We start from the raw sequence: 14,877 nt of genomic DNA, 5'->3' as shown, positions 1-14,877 counted from the left end.
ATGAAGCTGTGGTTCTTTTAAAGAGTCATCTCTTGGAGATACCTACTAAAATGTTTACAGATGCAAAGGATTAATATCTAGAACTTCCTTTAAAAAAACCCAGCTGGTGGTGGGTGCCAGGAGGGGCAGGAGCTCAGAGGAGATACAGAGGAAAAAAGAGAGGCCATAAGTTCAAAACTGTGGAATGTGACACTACAGCTTCTACTTGTGTGTGCATTAACAAATTTCTATAAATAAAAAGTTTTAGTGTTTTTTAAATCAGTATTTCTGTAAAGAGCACCATGACTTCCAGATCTTCTATCTCCTGAAAAAGTTTCAGAACCACAGGATTGGGCAGTTATTTATTTCTTGTGACATTTCATTTTCAAGCCTTTATGTTTTATTTCCCACAAAGAGAATACAACTCCCGTTGGGTCTCATGCTCCCCGTGATACCTGCTACCAAAGGGTCTCCCACATCACCAGTGGTTAACAGATGGCAGCGGAGAGAATGAAAGACAGCAGGAACCACATCCATACCTTTGTTTCCTTCAGGGATCTGCTTCTTCCTTTCTTCCTGTACCAGGGACTCCTCCAGGTCCTTAGGGCTTGGCTCTAAAAGCTCCCACTCTTCATTGGTGTAAAACACACTCCTCCGACTGTCGTTATGCCCTCTTCCAGGACGAAAAGAAGACATTGAATTTCTATTGGGAAAAATGAAATGTTTTATTTTTTAAAAAAATGGTAACGTGAAACGTAATGTCACATACATACGCTTGGCAAAAACTAAAATCTGATAATAGCAAATGTTGGTGAGGATATGGAGAAATGAGAACTCTCATACACTGCTGGTGGGAGTATAAATTGGAACTATTACCATGGAGAACAATTCAGCAACATACAGATAAGGTGAAGAAGTTTTTGCCCTAAGACCCAGCGACCCAGCATTTCTTAGATTCTTCAACATTTGCACAAGGAGACACAAACAAGAACATCCACTGCAGCACTATTCATATTAGCAAAAACCCTCAACAACCTAAACATCTATTGACAAGAGAACAGATAAATAAACTGTAGCATATTCATACGATCAAATACTATACATCACTTAAAGTGAATTCATTCATTCAACAAATATTAATTAAGTGCCTACAATGTGCCAGGCACTGTTCTAAATGTTTGGGATATGCTAGTGAACAAATATTCCTGTCCTTGTGGAATGTACATTCTATCTAAAGCTACATGGATCATATGGACAAATTTTTTTTTCTTTTTTTTTTTTGCGCGCTATGTGGGCCTCTCACCGTTGTGGCCTCTCCCATTGCGGAGCACAGGCTCCAGACGCGCAGGCTCGGAGGCCATGGCTCATGGGCCCAGCCGCTCCGCGGCATGTGGGATCTTCCCGGACCGGGGCACGAACCCGTGTCCCCTGCATTAGCAAGCGGACTCTCAACCACTGTGCCACCAGGGAAGCCTGACAAATATTTTTTAAATGCTGAATAAGAAAAGAAAGAAAACTGAAGAATGACATGTACAACATGATATTTTTTTAAATCTTCAAGATAATACTATTAATAGATATCACTTATAGATACATACATATGTAGTAAAACTTAAAAATCCACACAAGAATGGTAATTACCAAATACAGAACACTGGTTACTCCTGTGAAGGGCAAGAAAAGAATGGCATCATGGAGACAAGAAAGGATTTGAACCATATCTGTAATGTTTTAGTTTGTGTTTTAAAAAGTGCAGCAGGGCTTCCCTGGTGGCACAGTGGTTGAGAGTCCGCCTGCCAATGCAGGGGACACAGGTTCGTGCCCCGGTCCGGGAAGATCCCACATGCCGTGGAGCGGCTGGGCCCATGAACCATGGCTGCTGAGCCTGCGCGTCCGGAGCCTGTGCTCCGCAATGGGAGAGGCCACAACACTGAAAGGCCCGCATACCGCAAAAAAAAAAAAAAAAAAAAAAAAAAAGTGCAGCAGAAATATGACAAAATTATGCACTTTAGTAGCGGTTACCCAGGTAATCAATTTACTATACTTTACACTTGCCTGTGTGCTAAAATTATTTCATTAAACTTTTAAAAACTAGGTTGGGATTTCTACTTCCAGTGAAGACAGACTAAGAGGGACTGGATTTACAGTCATCTGAAACAACTGAAAAACTGAACAAAATACAGGAAACAATGACTTTCAGATATTGGACATCAGGCTACACCGGGCAGTGATCCCTGAGAGGTGGAAAACAAATGAGGTAAGCCCCACCCCTGCCCAAGCTTACTGCCTAGACACTTTCCAGGCCACGGTGCAGGCAGGGGGAACCCAGGTGGAGCTCTCCCATGAATTGATAAGACAGAGCTGGGAATCCCAAGGCGGGTGGAGTTCACAGGGCACAGTACTGGAGAGAAGAGAGCTGTATGGAGGGCTGCAGAAACATCAGAGGGTTCCCAAGTCTCCAGAAGAGTACTATCAGGCTTGTGTGTAAGAAAGCTATCCAAGAATGGGGAAAGAACCCCCTGAGAGGAGCAGAGGGAACCATCCCTCTGCTCACACAATAGTGTCTAGTCCCACCGGCCAGAGTGGAAAACCTCACACGTCATGGAGTACGGTAGACTGGTACTTGGAAAAAGGCTACTGACATTATCCCTAGACTAAAGCCTGCTCTCATACTACCTAAAAAAGCTTAAAAGTGAACTTCAAAAGTATCAAACTGTTTCTGAGTAATTAAACTACATTCCAGAACAAAGCTTAAGAATATATGTACAGGAACACACACGAAGATCTAGCACCCAGAAAGGTAAAACTCATATCGGGCATGCAATAAAAAATTATCAGGCATGCAAAGAAGTAGGAAAATACAACTCATTCTAAGGAGAAAAATCACTAAACAGAAACAGACTCAGAAATGACAAATAATAAAATTAGTAAACAAGGATTTTAAAAGTTACTATAACTGTTTCGCCATGTTTGAGAAGCTAGAATAAAGACTGAACATGTTAAATAGAGATATGGAAGATGTGAGAAAAAGATCCAAATCAAAACTTCTAGAGATAGAGGAAAACACAGGCAGAACATTCTTTGACATAAATCACAGCAATATTTTTTAGAGTAATGGAAACAAAAGCAAAAATAAACAAATGGAACCTAATTAAACTTAAAAGCTTTTACGCAGCAAAGGAAACCAGAAACAAAATGAAAAGACAACTTACAGAATGGGAGAAAATATTTGCAAACGACACAACCAACAAGAGATTAACTTCCAAAATATACAAACAGCTTACACAGCTCAATATTTAAAAACAAAAAACAAAAAAACCCCAACACAATCAAAAAAATGGGCAGAAGACCTAAATAAGACATTTCTACAAAGAAGACATACAGATGGCCAACAGGCATGTGAAAAAATGCTCAACATTGCTAATTATTAGAGCAAGGCAAATCAAAACTACAATGAGGTATCACCTCACACCAGTCAGAATGGCCATCGACAAAAAGTCTAAAACCAATAAATGCTGGAGAGGGTGTGGAGAAAAGGGAACCCTCTTGCACTGCTGATGGGAATGTAAATTGGTACAGCCACTATGGGGAACAGTATGCAGGTTCCTTCAAAGACTAAAAATAGAGTTACCATATGATCCAGCAATCCCCCTCCTGGGCATATACCCAGAAAAGACGAAAACTCTAATTTGAAAAGATACATGCACCTCAATGTTCACTGCAGCACTATTTACAATAGCCAAGACATGGAAGCAACCTAAATGCCTGTCAACAGATGGATGGTTAAAGAAGAGGTGGTACATATATACAATGGAATATTACTCAGCCATAAAAAAGAATGAAACACTGCCATTAGCAGCAATATGTTTGGACCTAGAGATTATCATACTAACTGAAGTAAGTCAGGCAGAGAAAGACAAATATCATATGATATCATTTATATGTGGAATTGAAGAAACTGACACAAATGAACTTACCTATGAAATAGAAACAGACTCACAGACATAGAAAGCAAACTTATGGTAAGCAAATTTATGGTTACAAAGGGGGAAGGGGATGGGGAGGGCTAAATTAGGAGTTTGGGATTAACATATACACACTACTATATATAAAATAAACAATGAGGACCTACTATATAGCACAGGGAACTATATTCAATATCTTGTAATAACCTATAATAGAAAAGAATCTGAAAAAGAATATATAACTGAAGCACTCTGCTGTATACCTGAAACTAACATAACATTGTAAATCAACTATACTTCAATTAAAAATAACCTAGGGGGCTTCCCTGGTGGCACAGTGGTTGAGAGTCCACCTGCCAATGCAGGGGACGCGGGTTCATGCCCCAGTCCGGGAAGATCCCACATGCCGCGGAGTGGCTGGGCCCGTGAGCCATGGCCGCTGAGCCTGCGCATCTGGAGCCTGTGCTCCGCGACGGGAGAGGCCACAACAGTGAGAGGCTCGCGTACCGCAAAAAAAAAAAAAAAAAAAAAAAAAAGTGCTTTAAGAATTTAGAAGAATGCAGAGAAATTACCTAAAACATTTATGTTCCCATCACTCTGTTTTAACAAGGAGTCACCAGGAACCTGGCAATTATACCTGCTTATATGTTTACACCTGATAAAAGTTTTCTTATGGTTTATTTACTGGGACCAAGAGCGAACTGGCAAACAAACAATGTAGAACTTGTTACATGTACTGTTTATTTCCTAAGTCTCTTCTAGTGCCTGGCAACCGTGCTACACATCTTCCCAGAGAACTGCATAGAGGAATGCTAGTAAAATCCCCACTATAACCCAATGAGCAATGTTGAAGTAAAGTCTGATTTTATAAAAATTACAAAACTGTGGAGAAAGCTATTTCAGAATAGTTGCTCAGGAAAAAAAAGAAACTTTCACAAATGCTCCATATACTTTTGCTCATTTCTTTGATACAGTTAGCTGAGTACACTGGACCCACTACACTATAAAATTTCAGTTGCCCCACTTATGGCCAGGGTCTCACAGCAGCCTTCACTCACATGTGGCATGTTATTACCATCACCATCGATTTGAGGAGTTAAATTCTCCTTGCCATTTGCCAGAGCCTTCAAACTGTGCTACTCAGCCCTGGTCCTTAAACAGTGGATACAGGAGGGAGGAATGAGAGAACAGGGAAGAACAGAACATGCCTGGGGAGATAGAACAGCAACTTAAATGACTCAGAACTTCCACACGCCCTCCTTCTCCCCAACATGGTCTTGCCATCCCTGCCTTGTCACGAGGCCCACCTGCACAAATGCCATGCTCTCACCTGTGGCTGAGGGACTGAGCCTCGGTTGGGGGAGGTACCACCTGCCAAGCCTTAGGTGATGAAGAAACCAGATCTGGCTCAAAGCGAAAACCTCTTTAAGCTGAAACACTATAGAGCCAATTCCTGCTTTAGATCTTAGTGGTAAAACCCAATTCTGTGACTGTGCAACATGGGGGTCAGTAAAGTATATGCTTCTCAAACCACTCGTCCTGTCCACTCCAGTCAGCAGAGGCCTCTGCACTGACCAGGTGTCCTGCCTGTGCACTAATTAGAATTCACTGCCAGTGTAAACGGGGTTCTGCTGGCTGATGCTCGAGGCCGTTCTCATACAGTTTAAAATGTCCACCTAAAACAGTAATAATTTTTTCAACATTCATTTCAACTCTGATAATCAGCTAGAATTTTAGAAGTTGACAGAACGGCTGGAAAATGCCCCATTAAATCCTTCAAGAGCTCACAGCTCTACAAACACCCTGCCCAGCCAAGTTTTGGCCTCTGCTACTACCTTGTACGTGTCAGGAAGACAGGGGCAGAAGGAGAGCAGGCTACCCCCAGGGCAGCCAATCGGCTCCGTCCCTCCTAACTACAAGCCCTGGCAAGAGAAACAAAAAGTGGGGGCGGGGGGGCTCTGATTGGCAATAGCTATCCTAATAAAGATGATGCAGTATCTCCTCTCGCACATATCAATTCTTCAGATAGATTCTCACAAGGACATGGAGACGTATGTACAGGGATACCAGGACAATGTTATTTGAAATGATTTAAAAAAAAAAAAAAAGGAAAAATAACCAAAAAGGACTTGCAGATGTGATTATATTAAGATCTTGAGATGGGGAGATGACCCTGGATGATCTGAGAGGGCCCTAAATGTCACCACGAGTGTCCTTATAAGAGAGAGGCAGAGGAAGCTATCACTATAAGAAGGGAAGCAAGTGACGTAACTGGGGAGGCAGATTAGAGTGATGCGGCCACAGGCCGAGGAATGCTGGCAGCCACCAGGAGCTGGAAGAGGCCAGGGACGCGTTCCCACCTGGAGCCTCCAGAAGGAACCAGCCCAGCTGACACCTTGACTTTAGCCCAGTGAGACTGATTTGGACTTCTGGCCTCCAGAACTCTAACAGAATGAATTTATGTTGTTTTAACCCACCAAGTTTATGGTAATTTGTTACAGCAGCCAGAGAAAATGAACACAACCACTCTCCAATAAGCTACTGCCCTTCGAACCATGGGCTTTGCAAGACTACTTTTTGTTACAGTCCGTATTTCAACAGGCATTCAAGCTTGGAGCATTATATCTAAAGTTAAAATATATTTATTGTTGACATAATGGGAAAGAAGTGTCATCAGGAAGGCCCTTTCCAGGGACTTCCCTCATGGTCCAGTGGGTTAAGACTCTGCACTCCCAACGCAAGGGGCTCAGGTTCGATCCCTGGTTGGGGAACTAGATCCTACATGCATGCCACAACTAAGAAGTCCTCATGCCGTAACTAAAGATCCCTCATGCCACAACGAAGATCCCGTGTGCCGCAACTAAGACCCGGGCAGCCTTAATAAATAAATAAATAAATAAATAATTTTTTAAAAAGAAAGGCCCTTTCCAAAATATCCTATACATTTTTTTTTTTTTTTTTTTTGCGGTACGCAGGCCTCTCACTGCTGTGGCCTCTCCCTCTGCGGAGCACAGGCTCCGGACGCGCAGGCTCAGCGGCCATGGCTCACGGGCCCAGCCGCTCCGCGGCATGTGGGATCCTCCCGGACCGGGGCACGAACCCGTGTCCCCTGCATCGGCAGGTGGACTCTCAACCACTGCGCCACCAGGGAAGCCCATATCCTATATATTTAATGTGGATAATGAGTCCACCTGTTCTAAAGAACACACATCTAATAAAATGTGCATTGCCTCAAAAGAAAAAAAAAGAATCAAAGTAAAACTAATCTCATCATAGAATTTCCAGGCGGGTACAGCTCTACTGGCTTCCTGTTGCCCAAAGGACAGACACTACCCCATCCCTTCACCCTGGGCCTCCCGGCCTCTTCAGCAACTGTTTGATCATCACCTCCACCCAGCACCCTAAGTTCCCAGCACATGAATCTGTGAACTCATGAAACCCTGTTCTGACTTCCACACCTTTGCACAAGTGAGTCTCTGTACTTACCTTTCCCTTTGGCAGGTCCCACCTCATCTTCCATGGCACAGCCTGCCCTCCCCGACCTTCTCCCCGACCACCCCCTCAGTGCACCCGGGGAGGCATGACATGCTGGGTTCAGCCCTCAACTGCACCCTACAGTGCCTTAGGACAGGACTCCTTACCTGCCTGTCACCCCTGAGGACTTTAAGTACCTCAAAGGCAGGGAGAGACTACCTCTTATCCAATGGAGCACCCAGGCCACAGAGGAGGGGGGAGAGGAAGATGCAAAGATGACTGGGGTGGGGGGTAGCCAGGCTACACAACCAGAGGCAGCCTTCCAAGCAGTGCTTCTCAAACTATGGGTGGCAACCCATTAGCGGGCCAGGAGATAGAATTAAAGAGCCATGAAATCAATTTCGAGGGTCATGATGGGAATTTTTTTAATACACTGGAAGAGAAATTAGTACTCAGCTTTACTAGATATAACAGTTAAAATTGTATGAAATTTCTGTTTCAGTTTTGTGTGCTTACAAACAGTATACATTTATGTGTGAATGTATATTATTTGCTGTGGATTCCCAGTCAAGAAGGTGAACAACACTTCATGAGAAGGAAACCCCTTCCCAGGAGGCCAAAGAGCAAAGACAGCACCCACGGAACTGCAGGCCCTGGCAGGAGGGTGTGGACAGTGCCACCCGCACGTGTGCACAGGGTGAGGACAGACAAACCCCGAGGAGCAGGAACAGAGTGCTTCTGCCCTGGGAGGGGTACCGAGCCCTTCGCTCATCATTCCTTCCTCAAGCAGGCTCCAGACACCCAGCACATGCCAAGTACCAAGTGAGGTGCTGGGGACACACCCAGCCAGGACAGACAGGGTCCCTGCCCCCCCATGGAGCCCCCAGCCCCACCAGGGAGGTGGACCACAGACAAGGATGCAAAGAAACAGAATAATTCCAAGTGGTAGTAAGGGCTGTGAAGGAAAAGCACGGGGGTGGGCGGAACGAGGCTCCCCTGAAGGGTGACCGGGAGTCACCAGGAGGAGAGAGCCCTCCCAGCAAAGGTCAGCCTGACCAGGGCCTATAGGGAAGACAGTGCGTTTGAAGAACTGAAAGAGGCCAAGCAGGCCTGAGATAGGGGAGATGAGCACACTGGCCCTCTAATGCCACGTTCAGCAGCGCAGCCTGCGGCCTAAGGCAATGAGACGCCTCCCGAAAGGCTTGAACTAGTGGCAAGAACTGATTCGGGTCACTGAGAGAATAGGGCCCCTGCCATAGGTGGGCCCAGGACCGGCAGACAGTACAGGGTGCAGGCAGCTTCCCCTTCCCAGCCCCCAACTCTAAATACAATGGCAGACGTGGGCCAACTACTCTCGCCCTCGGTGGCCCTGAACAAGGCACCAAAGTTCTCTGGGCCTGTTTCCCATGCTGACTAGGATGACCACACATCCCAGCCAAGGTTATAAGCCACGGCCATCGCTCCTCTCACCACTGCAGCAGTTTTCATGGAGCGGTGTCACGCAACCGTGGCCCTTCTGATTCGTGGGCCCCCAGAAGTGTGTGGCCAGTGGAGATGGAGAGGACTGCTGGGACAGAGCTGCTGAGCATGACCCTTGCTCCCCAAGGAGCTGTCGGAGAGGACTGGGCGCTAATGCAGCAAGGCGCAGAAAGCCCAGCCAACTCCCGCAATCACTGAAACTCTGCCAGCCAGGAAGCCGGTCACCTTCCTTCATGCTTCGCTCTCCAGGAGGCTTGGCTTTAAAACATCAGCGTGGGGCAGTAGCAATGGTGAGTAAATTCTGTCTTGGTATAGACAGAGCTGTGCCTTACAAGGAAAACCACAAATAAGTACCATGTTACAGTTACTGGCCATGAACGACTTCCCCCAATTCACCAACTATCTGCCTGCTTTGGTCTGGGCCGCACCCTCTGCTACAAACTGGGGATGAGCCACCAGGCATGGTCCTAGCCAGCAAAACCAGAACAGTCTCCTGAGAACACCAGCCATGCACACAAATAACTATACCTGGCCTGAGGGGTCAAGAGGGAAGCAAAAAACAAAGAGTCAGAGCAGGTTAGCGGCTAGCACAAGACCTATCAGAGGCAAGCCCAGAAGGATAAGCACACCTTCCCAGTCACCCCGGTCTTCACACCCATCCTCCAGAAAAGCACCCTCTACTTTATTTATGGATAATAAAGTAAAGATCCACTTCACTTACTGGCTCAACGGAGGCAGGGTAACAACAGTGGCAGCAACTGGATCGTGTGACCACTTTTTACTGAGCACTTACAATGAGTTAGACACTGAGCGAGGCAGTTCTTATTTATAACCTTAACACACCCACCCACTGAGGAAGGGTATTCACACACACACACACACACACACACACACACACACGCCAATTTACTAATGGAGAATATAAAGCTCAGAGAAGTTAAGTTACTGGCTCAACATCACACAGCTAACGAGTAGCAGGACTGTGAGTCCAAAACCCAGGCTGACTACAAAGAGCACTAGCCACGGCGTGACCCCACTCCTGAGCAGAGGTAGAGCTAGACGCTGGGAGCTGCCAGCCACACGTCAGGCATGGCTGAGCACCTGGCAATGGACTCGCAGTCCAGGCCCACAGAACCACAGGGCAATGCTCACCGCCATCATATAACCTGCAGCACTGCTGCAGCCTAAGCACACCTCCCACGCCTACCCATCTTGTTCAAACTCTGCACGGCCTCCAGGGCACACACTCCCACTCCCAGCCCCAAGCATGCACACTCACACGTGGACCAGCCAGAACTGCACATGAGAGCTTTTACCTGAATTCTTTTATCTGAAGTGATCTGGACTGTTAGTAGATTAATGAAAACGTTGGTTAAAGCAGGAAACCATTTCACAGTAACTTAAAACAAACACATGTACCTATAAAGGCACAAGTAAGTGTGCGCTGGTGTGCCAGCCTCCTGATGTAGGCCAGCCAAGGCTTCTTCCTGAGTCTGAGGCTACTGACCACAGTTCCCTGGTATCTTTTTTGGATAAATCACACCCATAAGACATTATCTAACTTTTCCAAATTTGTTTTGCTTCTTTTTAAAAGTAGAATGGGGACTTACAGTTGTGAAACAATCTAAGTATAGAATCTTTATAGGTTTTGAACAATTTTTTTTCTCCTATCTTTCACAACTGTGCCACTCACATCCTGGCAATTTTTTAGTGACTCACCTTTATCAAATTTCCCCCAAGCGTTCAACTTACTTTTCACAGAAAAAACGTTTCATGTTAATATGTTATGGGTTTACTAAGTATTTCACTGAATTATGTAATTACAAGAACAAGTACAACTAGTTAGGAACAAAGCCAGCCGATTATTGCTAAGTTTGCAGGTGGCTGGTGGGAGCAGAGGCACAGGGTGCCCTGCAGTAGCCCATTAGTCTCCTGCGGTCATTGCAGACCACAGCTCTACAGAGGGAATTTAGAATGTCAGTTAAATAGGGGAGCTGGTGCAATGGAATCTGGTTAAGAGAGTTTCAACTGCATTGATAAACACAATAAAAGCACAGCAGACAAGCATTCAATTATCCCTTAAGGGGCTTCCCTGGAGGCACAGTGGTTAAGAATCCGCCTGCCAATGCAGGGGACACGGGTTTGAGCCCTGGTCCAGGAAGATCCCACGTGCCACGGAGCAGCTAAGCCCATGTGCCACAACTATGGAGCCTGCTCTCTAGAGCCCATGAGCCACAACTACTGAGCCCGTGTGCCACAACTACTGAGCCGACGCACCTAGAGCCCGTGCTCCGCAACAAGAGAAGCCACTGCAATGAGAAGCCCACTCGCCGCAACTAGAGTAGCCCATGGGCAACAGTGAAGACCCAATGCAGCCAAAAATAAAATAAATTAAATAAATTTAAAAAAAAAACTTAAACAAAAAATTATCCCTTAATCCATGACTACACTTTAATTAAAACACCATTTTAGGGCTTCCCTGGTGGCGCAGTGGTTGAGAGTCCGCCTGCCGATGCAGGGGACACGGGTTCGTGCCCCGATCCCGGAAGATCCCACATGCCGCGGAGCGGCTGGGCCCGCGAGCCATGGCCGCGGAGCCTGTGTGTCCGGAGCCTGTGCTCCGCAACGGGAGAGGCCACAGCAGTGAGAGGCCCGCGTACAGAAAAAAAAAAAAAAAAAAAAAAAAAAAAACAAAAAAAACACCATTTTAAATTTATATAAAATATATGTAATTTTTGAGCCACGAATTTATAATATAGAAATATTGTTTTAATACTTCTATGGTCATTAAAATCTCTCTACGTACCTAAAGCATCTTATTTAAACCTTCGTTAAGCACGCCATAAGTAAAAAAAAGAAAACAAAAATCATAAACACCTAAGATCCATATGCCAATCCATAAACATCAGGGTTTCTACAGGAATTGGCCCCCTGGACCTCCGTGGAGAATGGCTTTGCCATGAGCTGTGTCTCCCCCAAAAATGGCAACAACTAGCCCTCATCTAGTACTCAGTGAGGGTCAGCTTAAGTTGTCATCATCACGTTGCTCTCCCGAAGTATGTGTGATTATTATCCCCATTTTACAAATGAAACTTAAGTAATTTGCCTGAGTTATCCAGCTTTTAAGTTGTAGATCTGGTAATTGAACCAGCTGTCTGGCTCTTAATTACTGGGCTACAGTGGGAAGGCACAGCTGACAGAAGCTATCTCCAAGTGACCTTTAACCCTGAAAGTGAACAGTCAGTTGTTACAAGCAAAGGTGACACATGCTCACTTTCCTAGGTTGGACACACTCCATAATCAGAAAGTCTCCAGTGTTACAGGTCTGTCTCTCCCGCTTTCCATTATCTAACTTTGAGGGCAGTTGAGGCTAGTTAGGTGTGAAAATCTGGCAAATCAACAGTTTCCCGAATATGTTCTTACAATGAGAGGTGGAAGGAACACTGGGCTCCAATTGAGGCACCCAAGGTGCCTTTCAGATCTGCCATACACCTGCTATGTGTCTTGAGCAAGTCACTTTACTGATAGGGACAGAGTAAAGGGACAAAGTAGGTGATTAAATAGTTAATTCCACTAAAGGATTGTAAGTAAAGAAAAAAGTATAGGAGACCCCTGTAAGTTAATGATCACTCAAGAAAGCAGGCCTCCCTAGCAACAAAGCCAAGCAGGCTTGCTTAGCAACAAAACCATGCAACAGAAGCATGAGACATGTCCCAAAACAAAACAATGGTGGGATGAGACCCACATCCTGCCCTGTGATGTCAGTAAGTTAATGACCCCTAGGACGTGCTCTGTACACATAAAAAGTAATAATTTGGGAAAGGTGACATTTCAAAGTGAAAGACACTCATTATACTGAGACCTGAAATAATTTTTCCATAGCACCGTGACAGTCCTGGATGGGCCATATAGGGTCAAAAACTCCCCCTCCCAACATGTCGGAGGAGTTAACGATGGAAGGCTCAAAGAGTGAGGAATAAGGTGGTCTTTTCCCCCTCCCCTCTTTTCCTTTGATTATAAAACTGTAGCCCACTAAGTTCTTGGGGGGGCACCCTCTTGCCCACCCACTTGTAAACCTCACAAGTGTCCTATTCTAATAAACCACTTCTTATCTATCACTTTGCCTCTCACAGAATTCTTCCTGTGCTGAGACATAAAGAACCGGAGCTCCTCAGAGCCCCCCACCAAGATGCATTTCTGTGGTTTCATTACCTCTCTTAAGCCTCAGCTTCTTAACCTGTAAAAGAAAGGGATAACCTCTTGGTGGCTCTCCAACATTTTTAGGAGCATAGAACCCTTTCTTTAAGGAGAAGTCCAACAGGTTGAAATCAATGAAAGCAGTGCTGCTCCAGTTTCAGGCACCCAGGGAGACAGCCCCACCTTGCCTCCTCCCTCCCACCTTACCTTCGGCACTGGCTGGCAAAGGACTGAATCAGATGACATGGGGCACCCCGAGCAGAAGGACACACCATGAGTGAAGGTCCTGGGTGAGGAGCAAGGTACGGAATGGCCGGAACACGGCAGCTCAGGGAGTGAGAATATGGGGAAATGGTGACCTAAGGAACAAGCCACTTCCTGGATCCATAAGAGAGGGGAGGACACAGGGCAAACTGCTATCCCCAATACTGGAAGGACAGGCCAATACAGGGAGTCGCAGCTTCCTATAGCGGAGGATCACCTAAGGAACCAGTGCCAGGGTAGGAAAACTCACCGTAACTGATGACTCGCTGGAGGCTCAGTACAGACAACTGCGAGTTAAAAACTCCAGGGGGCCTGTCATAGGGGTCCCCACAATATTGTGAGAGTTACCTCCAGGAGCTTGACCAGGTTCCCACAGTGAATACCAGAGAAAAATTCCCTCTGACTTCTGGCAGGGAGAGGGGAAAAGGAATAATTTTTAAATACTCCAGAGTACTCTGTTCTCAACAAGGCCTGCCTTCCAGGAAAACTATTAACCAGAGCCTAACCTGTGTATTATCAGAGCCTAACTGACCTGTGGGAAGGGGAATACTCAACTCCAGCCCATTCTAGCCATCCTGGCCCACCTAAGGGAGGAATAAAAACACGGAGAAACACTTGCGAAGTTCAAACTCCAGAGGCACAAGCTCACTAAAAGACTGAGCCCTGGGCTTCTCTGGTGGCGCAGTGGTTGAGAGTCCGCCTGCTGATGCAGGGGACGCGGGTTTGTGCCCTGGTCTGGGAAGATCCCTCATGCCGTGGAGTGGCTGGGCCCGTGAGCCATGGCTGCTGGGCCTGCACGTCCAGAGCCTGTGCTCCGCAGCGAGAGAGGCCACAGCAGTGAGAGGCCGGTGTAACGTGAAAAAAAAAAAAAGACTGAGCCCTCATCATAGGACTATACAACACTTCCTCACCTCCCACACCTCATCACCATATTACTAAAAGCCTATTTACAGCAGTTACCTTTCACTTAGAACATCATGTTCAGCTACCAGCAAAAAATTACAAGGCATACCAAAAGGCAAAAACCTCCACAGTTTGAAGAGACAAGCAACCATCAGAACCAGACATGGCAGGGATGTTGGAAGTATCAAGCGGGAAATTTAAAACATCTATGATTAATATGCTCAGGGCCCTGATGGATTAAGTAGACCGCATGCAAGAACAGATGGGAAGTGTAAGCAGAGATGGAAATTCTAAGAAAGAACCAAAAAGAAATGCCAGAGAAAAAAAACACTGCAGAAAAAATGAAGGATGCCTTTGACGGGCTTATTAGTAGACTGCACACAGCTGAGGAAAGTATCTCTGAGCATACAGATATCTCAATAGAATCCTCCAAAACTAAAAGGCAAAGAGAACAAAGACTGGGAAAAAAAAAGAAAAAGGAGAGAACAAAGAACAGAATATCTGAGGTCTATGGGACAACCACAAAAGGTGTAACATATGCATAAAGGGAATATCAGAAGTAGAAGAAAAAGAGGGGAAAAGAAGAAATATTTGAAACAATAATGATGGATTATTT

At 45.6% G+C, this 14,877-nt stretch overlaps 1 protein-coding gene across 3 annotated transcripts in view; it reads right to left on the bottom strand.

The window, feature by feature from the left end:
• TBC1D2B (TBC1 domain family member 2B) overlaps window positions 1-14,877 on the bottom strand; it is an 87,160-nt gene that overhangs the window by 35,007 nt on the left and 37,276 nt on the right. For all 3 annotated transcript variants that reach the window (XM_082619654.1, XM_082619653.1, XM_082619655.1), the window contains exon 4: window positions 519-682. In XM_082619654.1, coding sequence (XP_082475780.1) covers window positions 519-682 — 164 coding nt within the window. The remainder of the gene's footprint in view (window positions 1-518; window positions 683-14,877) is intronic.

The sequence above is a fragment of the Mesoplodon mirus genome, assembly GCF_964341445.2.
Source record: "Mesoplodon mirus genome assembly, chromosome: 4".
In the NCBI taxonomy this organism is placed as follows: Eukaryota; Metazoa; Chordata; class Mammalia; order Artiodactyla; family Ziphiidae; genus Mesoplodon; species Mesoplodon mirus.
The sequence above is the reverse complement of the archived record's forward strand: the minus strand, read 5'-3'. Positions and strand labels throughout refer to the sequence as shown.